At 47.2% G+C, this 19,022-nt stretch overlaps 1 protein-coding gene and 1 non-coding gene across 6 annotated transcripts in view; one reads left to right on the top strand and one right to left on the bottom strand.

Moving 5' to 3' along the window:
- Nucleotides 1–6,932: 6,932 nt before the first annotated feature.
- CDC25A (cell division cycle 25A) overlaps nt 6,933–19,022 on the top strand; it is a 30,036-nt gene continuing 17,946 nt past the window's right edge. For 2 of the 5 annotated variants that reach the window (XM_078350741.1, XM_002758302.6), the window contains exons 1-8: nt 6,933–7,531; nt 8,519–8,595; nt 10,660–10,702; nt 11,495–11,531; nt 12,602–12,703; nt 14,968–15,087; nt 18,089–18,223; nt 18,895–18,966. In XM_078350741.1, coding sequence (XP_078206867.1) covers nt 7,362–7,531; nt 8,519–8,595; nt 10,660–10,702; nt 11,495–11,531; nt 12,602–12,703; nt 14,968–15,087; nt 18,089–18,223; nt 18,895–18,966 — 756 coding nt within the window. In that variant the 5' untranslated portion in view covers nt 6,933–7,361. The remainder of the gene's footprint in view (nt 7,532–8,518; nt 8,596–10,659; nt 10,703–11,494; nt 11,532–12,601; nt 12,704–14,967; nt 15,088–18,088; nt 18,224–18,894; nt 18,967–19,022) is intronic. The other 3 variants (XM_008981583.5, XM_008981584.5, XM_002758303.6) reach the window with 3 other exon arrangements.
- On the bottom strand, nt 15,434–15,494 carry LOC118148172 (U7 small nuclear RNA). The gene has a single exon (XR_004734949.1). It is a non-coding gene; the product is annotated as a U7 small nuclear RNA (small nuclear RNA).

Genomic DNA, 19,022 nt, shown 5'->3' with positions numbered 1-19,022 from the left:
AGGAGGGGGGAGGGAGGGAGGGAGGGAGGGAAGTGGAGGGAAGGAGAGAAAGAAAGAAAAGGAAGTGGGGGGCAGTCTTGTCCTCAGCCTCTGGGATCTGATTCTATCTCCAGGTACATAGTGTCAGAAATGAATTGGAGGACACCCAGCTATTGTCCACTACAAAATTGATTGCTTGCTTGGTCATGTGGGGAAAACCCCACATACATTTGGTCACAGAGGGCTTCTGTGTTGATTGATGTGTTAGCTGGTGTTGTGACATGAGCCTATAGTCCCCACTACTTGGGGGACTGCCGCTGGAGAATCGCTTGAACCATTGTCTGGGCAATGAGGCGAGACTCCATCCAAAAAAAAAAAAAGAAAGTAGTTCAGTGGTTACCAGGGGCCAGGGTTAGGAAGAAGGATTAACTGCAAAGGGGAGTGAGGGAGCACTTGGGGCAATGAAAATGCTCTGCGTGTGGATTGCAGTGGTGCTTACACCATTTAGAACGTTTGTCAATGATCATAGAGGTAGGTAATTTACATGTCAATTGTCAATTTAAAAAGTTGCAAGGCTGGGAGGTAAACGCTGGTAATGTGTGTGGGATGTGTTCCCAGGAAAGAACATTGCTTCCAGTACCTACTGTCTTCCACGGCCCAGCCTGAGTCACGAGTTGGGGGGACTTGATCCCCCTGAAGAAGACAGAAAGGTATGAAGGTGAGGAAGAGGACTAGGCCTGCAGCACACCCCTCCCCAATCACGAGGGAGGGAGGCCCAGGCTGCACTCAGGAGACCAGCAACCCAGCCTGAGGCAAGGGGCAAGAATCTTCCCCTTTATGCATTCCTGTTTCCTCCTCTGTGAAATGTACATGGGGCTGCACTGGATGAAATGGATGCTTCTTACAGCTTGTTCCATGGAATAGTGGTCTGCAAAATTTCCTGTGAAAAGGGTTTCTCATGCAAGGAAGTATGTGGAACCTCCCTCTTGCTGTTTCTTGAAGACTCACAATACACCACTTATTAAAGGCACTGAGGAATGCCACAAAAAAAGGAACCTGTTTCACTCTGATTAACCCTGATTTCTTCAAATCTGCTCCTATTTTCACAGGACGTACAAACATCCCAGAAGGCCTGGGGCATGCCTTGGTGTCTGGATGTTAGGCTGGAAGGACTGGAATGGGCCCAGCCCCAACTCCTGGGGCAAGCATTGCTCAGGGGTAGAAAGGGACAGATTGTAAAACCCAGGCCTCCACCCCCACCCTGTCATCCCTTTACCTGTCTCCACACTGCACTTTGCTTAATATGATCATTTGTCAACCAGCCATCAGCAGGATGGTGCAAGAGGCTCTAACTCAACCAGGACAAGAGGGAACCCAGGAACAATTCACCGACCGGAGGCCCAAGAATTGAGAAAGGCCAGGACTGGGCAATGATGGCATGGGTCCAGCTGGCGCAGGTCTCCAGCCCCTCCCAGCTCCCAGCACAGGGTGTTTCCTCTCCTCTGAGTCTGTTCTGTTCCAGGAGCACAGCACCCAGGTATAAGCTATGAGGAGGACTCAGATGCTACCTAGGAACTCTGCCTTCCAGAAGGAGGACCCCAGGAAACCTCACAAGAAAACTTAGCCCTCTGATGGCAGGGCGCCTTGGCTCATGCCTGTAATTCCAGCCCTTTGGGAGGCTGAGGCGGGCAGATCACGAGGTCAAGAGATGAGGCCTGGGAGGCCGAGACGGGTGGATCACGAGGTCAAGATATCGAGACCATTCTGGTCAACATAGTGAAACCCCGTCTCTACTAAAAATACAAAAAATTAGCTGGGCATGGTGGCACGTGCCTGTAATCCCAGCTACTCAGGAGGCTGAGGCAGGAGAATTGCCTGAACCCAGGAGGCGGAGGTTGCGGTGAGCCAAGATCACGCCATTGCACTCCAGCCTGGGTAACAAGAGCGAAACTCCGTTTCAAAAAATAAAAAGAGATGAGGCCATCCTGGCCAACATGGTGAAACCCCATCTCTACTAAAAATACAAAAATTAGCCAGGTGTGGTGATGGGTGCCCATAGTCTCAGCTATTCCGGAGGCTGAGGCAGGAGAATCGCTTGAACCTGGGAGGTGGAGGCAACAGTGAGCCAGGCAACAGAGCGAGACTCCGTCTCAAAAAAAAAAAAAAAAAGGAAAAAAGCCCAGGCATGGTGGCTACCCCTGTAATCCCAGCACTTTGGGAGGCCGAGGCGGGCGGATCACGAGGTCATGAGATCGAGACCATCCTGGCCAACATGGTGAAACCCTGTCTCTAAAAAAAAAAAAAAAGAAAACAACCCTTTGAAATGAAATCCTCCCCCTCTTCCAGACCTATTATGGCTTCCTACTGCCCCAGTGGCCTCCGTTCACTGCCCACTGCCTCTGACCTAAGTCATCACCTCCACCTACTGGGGTATCATCTCCCCTAGAACGTTAACATTGGATACCCACTCAAAGCAGTGTTCATGAGTGTTAGCTTCATACACCCAGTAGTTCTGTCACATTAGCACAGGGGCAAGGGGGACAGTGAGGATCAGCAACCTCTTGAATTTCTTTCTTTTCTTTTTTTCTTTTTTAATATTGAGAGGGAGTCTCACTGTTACCCAGGCTGGTCTTGAATTCCTAGGCTCAAGTGATCCTCCTCTCTCAGCATCCCAAAGTACTGGGATTAGAGGCATAAGCCACAGTGTCTGGTCAACCCCTCAAATTTCTCTGGTACATTTTATTTCAAAGTTCCAAACACTATCGCTGCTACTTGCTATGTTTTCTGTGTGGGAGACCAGCCAAGGGCCATTACTCCCATTTTCTAGAGGGGTAAAACTGAGACCAAGAGTCGTCTAGAGGCTGCCGGTGCAGTGGCTCACACCTGTAATCCCAGCACTTTGGGAGGCTGTGGTGGGTGGATCACCTTAGATTGGGAGTTCTAGACCAGCCTGATCAACATGGAGAAACCTTGTCTCCACTAAAAATACAAAATTAGCCGAGTGTGGCAGCGCATGTCTGTAGTCCCAGCTACTTGGGAGGCTGAGGCAGAAGAATCGCTTGAACCTGGGAGGTGGAGGTTGCAGTGAGCCAAGATTACGCCATTGCACTTCAGACTGGGCAACAAGAGCGAAACTCTGTCTCGGAAAAAAAAAAAAGGGCAAGCTGAGAAAGGGCCAGGGCCAGCAGTGACCAACTCCTGACTCTGAGCATGTCCCATCTTGCAGAAGGCTCTGGAAACATCCCAGAAAGTGGGGTGCATTTGGTTTTTCACACGTGTGCTAAGCTCTCTTTTTTTTCCTACTAGCAACTCTCAATTCTTTCTCCAACAATGGCCTCCTGGGAAAATAGTGCCCTCCGGTGGCCTTCCTTGGTGCTACACCAATGACCTCCAATGGGAAGAGTGGGATAAAAAGGCTTCAACCTTCTCAGAAGTGAAAAGGAACCCTAGGAACCCATCTCACCACCCCAAGTCATAATCTAGTCTGTCTTCCATGAGGAAGACGAGGAGAGGAATGATGGCTTCTCAGAGACCCTTTCTAAATCTACTGCCTTCAGGGTAACAATCAAAGTCTTTTTTTTAAGAGATGGGGTTTCACCATGTTGGCCAGGATGGTCTCTGTAAGGGTAGCCGAGAGAAAGGAGAATGGACCCAAAGTCAGGCAAGAAAGTTTCATTAACCTGCCATAAGTCAAAGGAGGTAGCCCTGAGCTTAGAAAGGAGCAGTTGATGTGGGCTGAGGGGGGCCTTAAGGGGTTTCAGGACTGATATAATCATCAGCTGGTAACAGGCACAGAGATAGTTTGTTAACTTGTAACAGACCTACAATACATTATCCTGTGACTTTTGTGGTGGCAGTCTTTTAAAAAAAGAGAGAAACTAGAAGTTTTTTTTACAGATATGGGCCAAACAGAAATTTGCAAGTGTGGACAACCCACCTTTGTTTTCCCTATCCTCCCTCTAGCTGCCCGGATGACTGCAGTCAGGTTTTGGTTCATTGCAGCACACCTGGCAGGCTTGATGTAGCATCTAGGTAGGGGTTTAGGAAGGCAGTTGCAGAGCAATCAGAGGGGGGAAAGGGGTCAGCCTGCACCGATGGGGTTTTCTTGTCCCTAACGGTCTCTTAACTCCTGACCTCATGATCCACCCGCCTCGGCCTCCCAAAGTGATTACAGGTGTGAGGCACCGCACTTGGTCAAATAACTTTGTTTTATTTACCCATTTTATTGTTGATGAGCATTAGGGTTGTTTTCTCTTTGGAGCTAAAATGAATAACATAGCCATGAATATTTGTGTACGTGCATTTTGGCACACTTGAATTGTACTGTAGCTTCTGTGCCAACTTTTCCCTTCCTATAGCCTTCTGTGGCCACCTCGTCGCCTTCCCACATGATTTCTATGGTTGCCCATGACCTGCTTCCGGCCCCCACCAGTGACTCTCCTCGGTGATCCTCTGAACTACGGACTCAGCCACTCCCTTGTGGTTTCTTTCTCAGCCGCAGTTTTGCAGTCCTGCCCTGCTACAGCCAGTCCTCAATCTGGTGCTTCCCAGATCCAGGGTCCTAAAAACCCTTTGGGCATACTCAGTGGGCGTTACCATCTTCATGCTAATCAACATCAAACCTGTCTCCCGACTACTTCCCCCCAGACAATCCACCAATACCAAACTGAGCTCCTCAAATCCCTCCAGGAATTATGCCTCCAATTGTCGAAATGTTACATCCACCCAGGTGCTTGAGTCATTACCTAAGAATCATTCTAGCCTCCTCCCTTCGCTCTAGCCCCCTACAATCCTAACTGTCAATTATCAAAATCCAATGAGATCTACCTTCTTCAGCGCTCCCAGGGTCATTCCCTTCCTTCGGACTCTGAGGCCCCCACCTTGCTTCACAATCTCCCAGACTTTTGGACAGCCTCGTCCTTGTTCCTCAGGCCTCCCCACTCTCCCCCACTGATCCACCCTACAGCAAATCTGATCCAGTTATCGTATACCCTACACACCCTCCACTTGCACAGGATAAGGCCAAACTCTTCAGCCAACTCCAATCCTTTCAAGAACTGTCCCCTGTGTTGTGCTTGGGTCCCTCAAGTCACTCTCATGTGCCCATTCTAGAACCGACTGGAGCAACTCGGGAGTAGTTCCTGGCAAGTGCAGTGTTCCTCCTCACCTCCTGGCTGCTGAGGGCCCTTTCCTTAGAAAGCACTTCCCCCCGCCCCCAAGCTCCCCTTCTCCAACAACCTTTCACCTTCAGCTTTAATCTCCAGTGTGACGTGCCCCCCACCACACTGCCTTCCCTGTCCCCACCCCTCCTCTAGGTGCCCACCAGCCCTCCACAAACCACAGCTATTGTCACGGTAATAATTACGCTTTATGCTCAGTGGACCAGAGCTCCCTGAGGGCAGAGATTGTGGCATTATTTCAAGCCCTGAATTTGTTCTAGGAATCCCTGAATAAACATGTGTTGGATGAAAGAATGCAGTAACAGGAATGCTGAGCCAAGTATCCCTACACAAACCACAGGAGAGGAAAGTATTCAGAGATGTGACAGGGAGAACTATTTGAAACAGTGGGACCCAGACCATGTGAACTGTGCAGAGAGGCCTAAATAGCCTGGGGTTTCTGGAGGGAAGGGGGGTTCCTGGGTGGGGGAGCACTTGTGAGCAGAAAAGGAGATGAATCCTGAGAGGGAGGTGCCTCACTGTGAAGGGCCTGGTGTTGGGGCCAAAGGACTGGGGCTTCCACCTGTCCATTATAGCTTTTCAAACTGTAGGTTGCATTTTTTTGTTTGTTTTGGAGACGAAGGGAGGGGTGGGGGAGTCTCCCTTTGTTGCCCAGGCTGGTCTCAAATTTGAGGGCTCAAGCGATCCTCCCAATTCAGCCTCCCAAAGTGTTGGGATTATAGGCATGAGCCACTATGCCCAGCTGTAGGTTGCAATTAAATCATGCACCTATGGCTCTCATAAAATAATTCTAGGAGCTGTCACAGGTGCAGGGGCTATCAGAGTAACTATGGCCACCTAGAAAATGGGGATAATTCCTATGTCACAGAGTTGTAAAGATTAAATGAATTAATATAGATTAACACACCGGGAACCGTGTCAAGTGCATAAGCGCTATGTAAACTTTAGCTATTATTTGCTATTATTGTATTTGCCGTTATTGCTCTCTAGGACCTTGCAGGGGGCTAGGAAGTGGTGGGAAAAAAAGAAATGATGCTAAGAGCATCCAATAAGGGCTAGACTGGAGATGAGCAAAGAATGCTGAGGCCCGCGGCAGAGGCAGTACTGCAGGGTTCAAGTCCCATAAGGCCAGCAGCACCTAGGGGCTGTTAGCGTTCCAGAGTTGGGGCCTGATGGTCGAGTCCAATCCTGGGGGTCATTTCATTCCCTCCTTCATTATAAATTGGGGCTTGGAGGCCCGGGGCGGAAGAAAGGGGTCCACAACACTGCACGGTTAGAGGCCGAGCCGAAGCTGGATCCGGCCAGACCTCCATAGGCCTTCCTTAGCCTCCACATTCCCTCAGGGTGTGGGGCGCCGGGTAGGGGAGCGAAGTGGTGTGGAGGCCCACTGGGGGCCGAAGGTGACCAGACGGCGGCTCGCGGTGGGAACTACGCTTCCCAGCATGCAACGGGGCAGAAGGCCCTTTCTGCCGCGATCAGCGTCTCGCAGGTTCTGCTGGGAGTTTTCATTGACCTCTGAGCACCCCGTCATTTCGATCCGCGCACTTCTGCCCTAGGCTCCGCCCTCTTCTGAGAGAGGATGACCTGGCAGAGTCCCGCGAGCTGCTTCCTTCTTCCTCTCTCATTGGCCCAGCCTGGCTGCCTTTCGGGTGCGAGAAGGAGAAGTTGCTTAATGATTGGTGAATTCCGTTTGGCGCCAACTAGGAAAGGGGGGCGGGGCAGCAGCCGCCCCCACTGAGCTGCTATTACCGCGAAAGGCGCCCCCCCTTGGCTGCGACAGTCTAAGGAAGAGGTGGAGGTTAGCTCTGTTATTTGCTACCCCAAGCTGGGCAAGCGGGTAGGAGAACAGCGAAGACAGTGTGAGCCCGGGCCGTTGCCTCGAGGCTCTCGTCCGCCTTCTCTTGCCGATCCGCCGCGTTTGTTTGGATTTAATCTTCAGGTCGCCGGCGCCCGCCCGCTGGCCTCGCGGAGTGAGAGAGAAGCACCCGTGCTTGTGGCTGGCGCCTGGAGGGTCCGCACACCCGCCCAGCCGCGCAGCTTGCCCGAGGCAGCAGCGTCCCTGAACCGCGGAGCTGTGTTTGTGTGTGACCCGCGGTCGCCGGCGGCGCGCGGCGGAGGCCGGTGTCGGTGTCGGCGGGGCGGGGCGGGAGCGGCGGAGGCGGAGGAAGAGGCAGCGGGAGCCCTGCGAGGCCGGGCGCCGCCATGGAACTGGGTCCGGAGCCCCCGCACCGCCGCCGCCTGCTCTTCGCCTGCAGCCCCCCTCCCGCGCCGCAGCCCGTCGTGAAGGCGCTATTTGGCGCGCCCGCCGCCGGGGGACTGTCGCCTGTCACCAACCTGACCGTCACTATGGACCAGCTGCAGGGGCTAGGCAGGTAAGGAGAGACGGGCGGGCGGTCCCCCAGACCTCTGGCCTCGGCCTCGGGGAAATCAGGCCAGGAAACGGACCGGGAGAGGGGCGAGACCCGCCTGTCCGAGTTCGCCGCTCGGGGGCCAGCCATGTGCACTCCCACCGGGGAGGAATGTTCAGCGGGAGAGGCTGTCCAGACCTCCAAGGGGAGAAGGTGGAGGTCCTCGGGCCTAAGCCCGAGCCAGGCCCACCTTCACTCCTATCGGATTGCTGCCTACTCTCCTTCTGTCTTTATCCCTGGAAGCTCTTTGGAATCTATCCCCTCGGGGGAAAATCAGACCCTCTGGGCGCTCACTTCCACCCTTTGCTGAACCACCTTGCAGGATCTTAGTTTGCTGTGAGCTTTGCTCCGTCTCAACAAAGGGCCATGGCATTTTCCTTCCTGGCGTTTATGCAAAATCATCTCAGTCCCTCGCCCCGTGTACATTCCTGATGTCCACTCTGCTGCTTTCCTAAGGCCGGGTCTTTTTGACCCAAGTTTCGGAAAGCTTCCTGGGCTCTTCCTGAGAGCAAAAAATGCATCCCACGGTGTTTCCGGCGGAAGAGCTACCTTCCCCTTCAGTCTCTGGGATCCTGTTTTCTAAGCACATGTCTTCTGCGTTTTCCAACTTCTGAAGAGCAGGAAGTGTCCTGTTTAACTTTCATCCCGACTTCTGTCACAGTACCTAGAACACAGACTCTTATTTTAGGAAATGCCCCAAAATAACCCCTGGCCGTCATATCCTGCAATGAGACCCAAGGCCATGCCCACCCACTCCTTTTTCTCCTTTGCCCAAGTGCTAATTGGGTGTTCAGAGTGGCTAAGTGGGTACTTTGCCACTCGTGGTGTGGCCTAGAAATGGTTTATGGCAGCCTGGCTGCTTGGTAATTTCATGGCCTGTCCTCCTGCATGTGACCTTTTAATTATATCCTAGAAATCACTCATGGGCTTAATAATTTCTCTTGGTTTCAGTGATTATGAGCAACCACTGGAGGTAAAAAACAACAGCAATCTGCAGAGAATGGGCTCCTCCGAGTCAACAGATTCAGGTATTTAAGTCTGCTGTGTGGGGTGCAATACTGTGAATTTCCTGAAACATGCCTTTCTACCTGGGAAGTTAGTTTTGGTGAGAACTTAAGGGAGTCATGGCATTGGGTGATAAACATTAAGAATAATACATAGCCAGGCACAGTGGCTCACGCCTGTAATCCCAGCACTTTGGGAGCCTCAGGCAGGTGGATCACAAAGTCAGGAGTTTGAGATCAGCCTGACTAATATGGTAAAACCCCGTCTCTACTAAAAATACAAAACTTAGGCACAGTAGCAGGCACCTGTAGTCCCAGCTACTTGGGAGGCTGAGGCAGGAGAATCCCTTGAATTCGGGAGGCGGAGGTGGCAGTGAGCTGAGATCCTGCTATTGCACTCCAGCTGGGGTGACAGAGTGAGACTCCATCTCAAAAAAAAAGAACAGTACAAAGGACCCCTTGTTGTAGTTTATGAAGAAAGGAAATAGGTTCCAAATGTCTGTAAGGAGGTGGTGTGTGCTTGCCCTTGAAGGACGGGTAGTAAAGCAAAATTCATCATACCACCGTAAATGGCATTCAGGCAGTCTTACTGGTTATAGTACAGGGTCAAATTATTGGAAATAAAGTGTAATGAAATCATTTCAGTGATGCTGCTATGGAGGAAATTGCCAGTGCATTTCATTCTTCATGAATTCATATTACTGCAGAGTTTATTTGTATTTGTACAGATAAGAGCATTGGGGCAAAGATGCTTTAGGTTAAAGGAACTGCAAGAGCAAAAGTCTTAAAATGTAATGTAGGCTTCTGTATGTAGTATGTAATTTAATATAGAACTGGGAATAGGATTATCGTTTGTAGCACTGTGGAGCAAGGGTTCTAACACCTAACTTTCCGTAAGTCTACATAGATATGGAGACATGTGAGCTAAGGGCTGATGGGTCTGGGTCATCTGAATTGGCATATAAGTAATTTGGAACAGTGACTCCTTCACCCTGCTGTTTTTTGTGAGATGGACATCTTACTTGGTGTCATTTTGTTAAAGGCAGCAAATGCTTGGCTTGCATGTCATGACTAGCAGTTGTATTTTTCTTTTTCTTTCTGAGACAAGATCTCATTCTGTCACCCAGGCTGGAGTGCAGTGGCTCCATCTTAGCTCACTGCAACCTCTGCCTACCAAGTTCAGGTGATTCTCCTGCCTCAGCCTCCCGAGTAGCTGGGATTACAGGTGTGGGCTACCACACCTGGCTAATTTTTGTATTTTTAGTAGAGACAGGGCTTCACCATGTTGGCCAGGCTGGTCTCAAACTTCTAACGTCAGGTGATCTGCCTGCCTCAGCCTCCCAAAGTGCTGGGATTGCAGACGTGAGCCACTGCACCTGACCTCTTGCTCTGTTGTCCAGGCTTCAGGCTGAAATGCAGTGGCACAATCAGGGTTCACTGTGGCTTCAACTTTCTGGGCTCAAGCGAACCTGCCACCTCAGCGTCCCCAAGTAGCTGGAACTTACAGGCAGGTACCATCACTCCCAGCTAGGTTTTTTTTTGGAATTTTGGTAGAGACACTTCTTGCTATGTTGCCCCAGGCTTGTTTCAAACTCCTGGCCTCAAGCCATCTGCCTGCCTCAGCCTCCCAAATTGCTGGGGTTACAGGTAAGAGCCACTGAGCCTGGCCTATTAGTTGTATTTTTCAAACTCCATATGATTTGACAAGATAAAATATTTAAAACTATGCCAAGAAAATCTGGTACCTATTCTTTCTGTGCTTGGAACTCAAAGTTATCTGGGTCACCTCTATCTGAATAACCAATCATGATATGAATCAGTTTTATTTACCCTCTCCTCATCCTATTTCCCTTGATGTTATTTGCAACTAGGAGAAAAAACAGTAAATATACTATGAAAATATTAAGACTTGTACAAACATGACATTTTTGACAAGCAAATAGAGACTTGACATCAATTCTGGCAAAAGTACAAGCCATGAGTATTTGTTGCCTGACAAAAAACCTGAGCACTTTCTTTAGTGTTTTTACTTTAATGACAAAATGGTGTTTTTTGCATTATTTCTTGAGAATTTTTTTTCCCCCATAGGATTCTGTCTAGATTCTCCTGGGCCCTTGGACAGTAAAGAAAAGTATGTATTAACTGCTTTTCAATGTTTATGCTTAGAAAAAACTTGTGTAAATTTAAATACCTTATTTAAATTAAGTTCTTCATACACTGGACTGGAGCCCTGGATTTAGCTGTCCCTAGAAACTCTGGAATTTCGAGAATGATTAGTTTGTGTCAGCAATTTTCAGAACTTTTTCTCCTTTATTCAAGCTATAATTTTGGTGTTCTGTTCGTGTTTTACCCAAGCCCTTATTCTTCACTCTGACATCATAGCCTCACGAGAACATGTTTTTTTTGTTTGTTTTGTTTTTGAGATGGAGTCTTGTTCTTTCGCCCAGGCTGGAATGCAGTGGCTCAATCTCAGCTCACTACAACCTCTGCCTCCCTGATTCAAGCAATTCTTCTGCCTAAGCCTCCTGAGTAGCTGGGATTACAGGCACATGCTACCATGTCTGGCTAATTTTTGTATTTTTAGTAGAGGTGGGGTTTCACCATGTTAGTCAGGCTCGTCTCAAACTCCTGACCTCATGATCTGCCCACCTTGGCCTCCCAAAGTGCTGGGATTATAGGCATGAGCCGGCCGGACATGTGTATTTTTAAAAAAGAGATGGGTTTGTTTTTTTCACCTTGAAGCCTAGTGTTGGGGGTGCTTCTAAGAACAGGGCAGTTTCAGAAATTTGTTCTCCCATCTCTTGCCTGAAATAGGAATCTGTGACTGCACCCCCAAGCTACAGGCTAAACACTGTCTCTCTGCTAATATGAATACCTTTTTACTTGTTTTATCCTCACTATTTACCTTCTGGTCTCATTACAGCCTTGAAAATCCCATGAGAAGAATAAATTCCCTACCTGTAAGTTAGTTTCCTGGTTTATTCTGAGCTAATACCTGTTATCCGTTCCTTAGCTACCAGCATGACCTTGATAGGGGAGACCTTAGAGAGTGAAAACTGTTCTTTTTTTTGTTTCTTTTCTTTTCTTTTTGAGACGGAGTCCTGGAGTGCAGTGGCACAATCTCGGCTTTCTGCAACCTCCACCTCCTGGAGTCAAGCGATTCTCCTGCCTCAGCCTCCGGAGTAGCTGGGACTACAGGCACCCACCACACCTGACTAATATTTGTATTTATATTAGAGATGGGGTTTCACCATGTTGGCCAGGATGGTCTCGATCTCCTGACTTTGTGATCCACCCGCCTCGGCCTCCCAAAGTGCTGGGATTACAGGCGTGAGCCACTGTGCCCCCCAAAAACTGCTTTTCTTTAGTCTCTTCTTGAGACAGGGTCTTGCTCTGTCACCCAGGCTCGAGTCCAGTGGCAAAATCTTGGCTCATGGCAACCTCTGCTTCCCTAGCTCAAGTGATCCTCCCATCTCAACTTCCGGAGTAGCTGGGACTATGTATAGATGTACACCATCACACCCAGCTGATTTTTGCATTTTTGTGGAGATGGGGGGGTCTCACTTTGTTGCCCAGGCTGGGTTTGAACTCCTGCCTCGGCCTCCCAAAGTGCTAGGATTACAGCCAAGAGCCACCATTCCCAGGCTTTCTTTAGTCTCATAAGTACTCAAGATGCTCTGCCTGAATTTGTCCTCCATCCCTAACAGCTTTATCAAACCAGGAAGAGTTCTTTTGATGCAAATGTTATTTGGGGATTGATTTGGCACTATACTTCCTGCTGAGAGGGGTAAACCTTGTGAGGTTAGGAGAATGGAAACCCATAGAATGGAAACATTTATGCTGTGCCCTGGCAAGGTGGAGCCCTGGCCACATTTACTGGTTAACCTACTGCAGTGTATGAGGAGCTAGCCTAGCTAGCCTAGCTAGCCTACCCACTACCCAACCCCTCTTTTTTTTTCTTTTGAGAACTGAATTTTCTAACGGAATTTTATTTGTGTACCTTAATTATTTTCTTTTTTCACTTTGATAGCAGAAGCTCTTGGGATGTAGCCCAGCTCTGAAGAGGAGCCATTCTGATTCTCTTGAACATGAAATCTTTCAGCTCATCGACCCAGATGAGAACAAGGAAAATGTGAGCAAGAGTTCAGTGTTCTAACCTGAGGCGGAGGTGAAACCCACAGGCTGTCAGTGGCTTAGAGAATGGCTGGGCTGCTTACTGGGAGACTAAACCTTGGCCATTATGTGCAGTCTTTGGAGTCAGAAATCTGGGTTTGGATCCCTCTTACTGTGTGACATTGGCAAATTCTTCTCTTTTTAATCTTTTTTGTTCTTTTGTAAAATAGGAGTAGTAATACCTTTTAGGGATGCTGTGACTATAAGTAAGATTATGTATAAAACATTTAAAATGGTGCCTGACAGGCAGGAGTTGCTCAGATGGTAGCTCACAGGAGTAATTACATGTACAGATAGTTTGTCTAGAAGGCTCTGGTCAGGCTGTCCTTGCCTCCTTGCTCTGACCCTGAAATGAATTGTAAGCCTAGGAAAAGGCTCTTTGGCAGTACTTGAAAGAACAGGGCCAGCAAGTTCTGGGGAATCGAAGAGTGACTGAAATGGTGGCTTGGAAGGTGGTGAATCTGTGGTTTTCTACCCTGAATGCGCCTGAGTTTTTTGTTCTCTTAGACATGGCACAGAGTAGGTGTCCAAAACAGTTGTAATTTTTTCAGCCTTCTCTCTACTGTATCTCTATATATTTACTTTCTCCCCTTTTCCATTCCTGCTAAAAATGCCACAGTTCATAATCCTTACAATCTTCAAGGTTTAGTGTAAAACCTACTGCCTCCATGAACTCACCTGATGAATGCTTTATCAACTTGGGAAATGTCATGAGAAAGACTATGGAAATGAGTTCCTGCCTGGAGTGCTTAGAACAGTGCATCAGCCTCTGTAGTCCTTTTTACCAGGGCAAAGCTGTACATTATGCTTGTAAGAATCATCCATATTGAATATGCCACTAGGGCTTTTTTTTTTATTGCTTTTAGTATAGAATAGAATAATAATAATTATTTTTTTTTTTTTGAGATGGAGTCTCGCTCTGTAGCCCAGACTGGAGTGCAGTGGCACAACCTCAGCTCACTACCACCTCTGCCCTCCAGGTTCAAGTGATTCTCCTGCCTCAGCCTCCCAAGTAGCTGGGACTACAGGAACACGCCACCATGCCCAGCTAATTTTTGTATTTTAGTAGAGATGGGTCTCACCATGTTGGCCAGGGTGATCACAAACTCCTGACCTCAAGTGATCCACCTGCCTTGGCCTCCGAAAGTGCTGAGATTATAGGCATGAGCCACCAGGATCAGCCAAATAATAATTTTAAGTAGAAAAAATTATCTCCAGTTGGTAGGAAAAGGTGGAAAATATGAAGCCCTCAAACAGATGGATCTAGATGGAAAATTTTGACTACTACTCATAGGCAACTATATTAGATTTTATTTATTTTCACTTTTTTTTTTTTGAGACGGAGTTTCGCTCTTGTTACCCAGGCTGGAGTGCCATGGCGTGATCTCGGCTAACCGCAACCTCCGCCTCCTGGGTTCAGGCAATTCTCCCACCTCAGCCTCCCGAGTAGCTGGGATTACAGGCATGTGCCACCATGCCCAGCTAGTTTTTTGTATTTTTAGTAGAGATGGGGTTTCACCATGTTGACCAGGATGGTCTCGATCTCTTGACCTTGTGATCTACCTGCCTCAGCCTCCCAAAGTGCTGGGATTACAGGCTTGGGCCACCGCGCCTGGCTATTTTCACTTTAGATTTCAGAAAGTTTGTGATTTAGCTTATCATTTATTGTGTTTCGTATATTTGGCAGATACTTGTGTTAGGAAATGCAGTATTACAAGAAAATGTTACTTTAGAAGTTAGCTGTTGACAGAGCCTTGGAGATTCTTAGTTATACAGATCCAGTGTTGAAATTAGGTGAAACTTTAATTTTGAGCAGTTAGAAAGGTGATCAGTGTCTACTCCCTTGCCTCTTTTTTTTTTTTTTTAGACAGAGTTTCGCTCTTGTTACCCAGGCTGGAGTGCAATGGTGTGATCTCAGCTCACCGCAACCTCCGCCTCCTGGGTTCAGGCAACTCTCCTGCCTTAGCCTCCTGAGTAGCTGGGACTACAGGCTCGCGCCACCATGCCCAGCTAATTGTTGTATTTTTGTAGAGACAGAGTTTCACCATGTTGACCAGGATGGTCTCAGTCTCTTGACCTTGTGATCCACCCACTTCGGCCTCCCAAAGTGCTGGGATTATAGGCATGAGCCACTGCGCCTGGCCTTCTCTTGCCTCTTTAACACAAGCCGAGGCCCTAGAGCTGGTTATCATGGACAGTAGATGTCTCGACTATGTCTTGCAGGAAGCCTTTGAGTTTAAGAAGCCAGTAAGACCTGTATCTCGTGGCTGCCTGCATTCTCATGGACTCCAGGAGGGTAAAGATCTCTTCACACAGAGGCAGAACTCTGACCCAGCTCGGATGGTATGTGCTCTGGCTCTCATAGAGGAATTACTGACAGGAAGAAAGGATTAAAACACCCTCTGTAATCCAGAATTGAAGGCACTACAGTAGCGCCAGCTGTCTTTACCTTGACTTTGTCTTTACCTTGACTTTGTCTTTACCTTGACTTTGTCTTTTGAAACTAGACTATCGAACATTCTTGGTGGTTTTGCTGTGTCTGGAGAGTAGACAGACTGTAGTTAGAGCAGGAGATGGTGTTTGAAATATTGGACTTGTGTAAGGAATATTTGACCTTGTTAATCTAGGAGATCTTGGGTCATCCTAAATGTATGTATGGTGGGATTACATTTCTTACTTTTTTTTTTTGAGGGGCTTTCTGGTAAAAACTGCAAAGCCTACCAGGCAAATTCTAAAAGAGTGTAACACTAGATCTCTTACTTAAAACTTGCTCTTTTACTATGCATTCTAAGTGCTTCTCAAAGAATGACTGTTGGTGAGAGAGCACTTGACTTCTTCCAAAGGTGGTTTGTTAAGAACTGTTATGGGCCAGGTGCCATGGCTCATGCCTATAATCCCAGCACTTAGGAAAATGGAGATAGGAGGATCACTTGAGTCCTGCTCAGCATAGTGAGACCCCCATCTCTCTCTCTCTTTTTTTTTTAATAACTATTATGGATTCCAGTGAACACTCAGACTGCTGGGCAGTTTTGGAGTCACTTGTTTTAGGGCTGTGTATTTGCCAGACAGAGACTGTCATTACTTCCAAAGTTTCCTGCTATTGGTCTGAATTGAATTAACCGATAGCATCTGTTGACTGGAGAGGCCCAACTTGAGCAAGATAACCACATTTGGCTTCCAGGTTTTCCTAGATTCTTAAATCTGAAAATACACCTTTCCAGCCTTGCTTGTGTTCTAAGGTTCAGCCAGTATCGCTACTGTCTAGCATTTGCACAAAGCACTTTTATATATCTTCTTGTCTTGTGAAGTAAGTGGAGTTAACCCCCTTGACAGATTAGGAAAGTACAAGAGAGGTTTACCAAAGGATATGTAAATAGGAGACTAGGATTTAATAATCTCTGGCTGGGCGTGGTGGCTTATACCTATAAGCCCAGCACTTTGGGAGACTAAGACGGAAGGATCACCTAAGGTCAGGAATTCAAGACCAGCCTTGGCAACATAGTGAGACCCTATCTGTAGAAAGTTAACAAGCTGAGTGTGGTGGCTTGTTCCTATAGTCCCAGTTACTTGGGAGGCTGAAGTGGGAGAATTGCTTGAGTCCAAGAATTCGGGGTTGCAGTGAGCTACAATCACGCCACTGTACTCCAGCCTGGGCAACAGTGAATCCCTGTCTCAAAAAGCAATCTCTGAATTCCCAGGTACACAGTAACACTTTAAGAGTTGGGTATCAGAAACAATATATTTTGTGTGTGCTTAGAGACTAGAGCCTGTATCATATCTGCACCTAGGGATCCCAGAAAATCCTCACAAAAGTTGGTGTGATATAGTGTGAGCCTTCGTGATAAAGTTATCTACCCCTAGGCTCAGCTGGCTTAAAAAAAAAAATTGCCGTTTCCCAGAGTGTGGTCAGGTATTCTTGGGGAGGACCAGAGATGCTTGTTTTATATTGCGAAGCAAAGCTAGTTTCAGAACCAGAATAGGCCAGCTGCAGAGAGGATTCCCTGGTGCATGATCCAGTCAGAAAACTGGAGGGCCACTTAACTAATGACAGATTCATACACCAGAGATTTGGATTTTAAAGATTACTTGTAGGGCTTAACATTGGAACCACATTGCTACTGTGAAAAAATAGCTCTAAGCTTTTTTTCTGGGCTTGAAAGTGCCTAGAAAAGAATTTAGTGTTAGCAGTGTTTGCATTAGTAGTATTTATCTCCAGGTGTGGATTTATGAATAGTTTTTCTACATTTTCTATATTTCATGTTTAGACGTTTCCTAAAAAATATATGATTATAGGTTGGCTATTGAGGTATTGCCTTTTTTTTTTTTTTTTTTTTTGAGACGGAGTTTCGCTCTGTCACCCAGGCTGGAGTGCAGTGGCATGATCTCGGCTCACTACAACCTCAGCCTCCCAAGTAGTTGGGACTACAGGCATGTGTCACCACGCCCAGCTAATTTTTTGTATTTTTAGTAGAGACGGGCTTTCACCATGTTAGCCAGGATCTCCCGACCTCATGATCCACCCACCTCCTACCAAAGTGCTGGGATTATAGGCCTGAGCCATTGCACCTGGCTGTGGTACCACCAATTTAATTCCAGGAATGATTGTCTCCTAGGGAGATAGTGTAGTGAGGAGAAGAGTTTGGATTTTGGAGTCAAACAGGTAAGGTGTATAATCTTGGTAACCTCTCTTACGCACCAGTTTCCTGATTTGCTAAAGAAAAAGGAAAGGATTAGCTACCTTTACGATATTGTGAGGCTTCTATTGAATTTTATGTATAAAGATGTATTGTAGTATCTGGCACACAGTAATTCCTCATTTAAAAACTGAGCAGCATTTAAATCCTAAGTCTAAAGAACAAGGATAGATTCTATAGAACCAAGTCACCTTTTCTTTCCTCCTTTCAGAACTGGAGTTATATAAGCACATTCTCTAGGTCATTTTATGGTCTCTATAGAGATTTGTATCTGCTTACCCTAACTCATTTCAGCAGATTTTCACATTGTCACAGTCCTCAATGCTGATCAGTGTTCACTGATGCAACCTCCTAATAAAAGAAACCTTATTCTTCACAAGAGGCTATCTCTAGCACCCATTATAAGGTAAATTGCTTCTGGCAAGAGTTCTCTGTGAAGGCTACTGACTGTGCTCAAGGCTATGTGTGGACATCACATCGTTTATAATCTTGGGATATATTTTCCTATGATCAGTAACTGCTAAAATTTTACTTTGTATAACAAGTATAGCATAGTATGTTTTCATCATTAAAAACTAGTGACCCATTCAAGGATATTAAAGTGGACCAGAGCTGTCATTTATTATTAACCCATGAATTTTGTCTTACAGCTTTCCTCAAATGAAAGACATAACAGTGAACCAGGAAATTTCATTCCTGTTTTTACACCCCAGTCACCTGTGACAGCCACTTTGTCTGATGAGGATGATGGCTTCGTGGATCTTCTTAATGGAGAGAATCTGAAGGTACCGTGTGTATGTTCTTGTTCCTATCCATTCTCATTACCTCTGGAGAAGTCATGTGATGTGAAAAAAGAACAGCAGTTCCCTGGGGCTTCCTTGGCTGGTTTTTTTTTTTCTTTTGAGACAGTCTTTGTCACCCAGGCTGGAGTGCAGTGGCATAATCTCTGCTCACTGCACCCTCCACCTCCTGGGTTCAAGCAATTCTCCTGCCTCAGCCTCCCAAGTAGCTGGGATTACAGGCATGAGCCACCACTCCCAGCTAATTTTCGTTTTTTTAGCAGAGATGGTGTTTTACCATGTTGGCCAGGCTGGTCTCGAACTCCTGACCTTGTGATTTGCCTGCCTTGGCCTCCCAAAGTTCTGGGATTACAGGTGTGAGCCACCACACCCAGCACTTTGCTAATGTTTTTATTCATTTGGTGAGAATGTATTTAATAATAGGGCTACCAGCCTTATTAAATCCTTTGGGTTGTGGAAGGGGGTGTCAAAAAAAGACATTGATATGATCCTTCTTACCCTGAAGGAGCTAACAGTCTATATGAGTATGATGGTATATTAAGATACTTCCTATCCGGGCCTGTCTGGTATTCTTCAGGCAGAAACACAACTAAAGCATTTAAACAAATGTTAGTCTCCACAGGATCTTTTCAAAGTCAATTTTTCTGTTTGTTTAGAATGAGGAGGAGACCCCTTCGTGCATGGCAAGCCTCTGGACAGCTCCTCTCGTCATGAGAACTACAAGCCTTGTGAGTTGTTCTGTTGTGTCTGGAGGAAGCCCTGAGTGATTGGGGCCACTAGATGG

Source organism: Callithrix jacchus, chromosome 15 (assembly GCF_049354715.1).
Source record: "Callithrix jacchus isolate 240 chromosome 15, calJac240_pri, whole genome shotgun sequence".
Lineage (NCBI taxonomy): Eukaryota > Metazoa > Chordata > Mammalia > Primates > Cebidae > Callithrix > Callithrix jacchus.
Note: the sequence above shows the minus strand (reverse complement) of the source record. Positions and strands in the feature narration are given on the sequence as shown.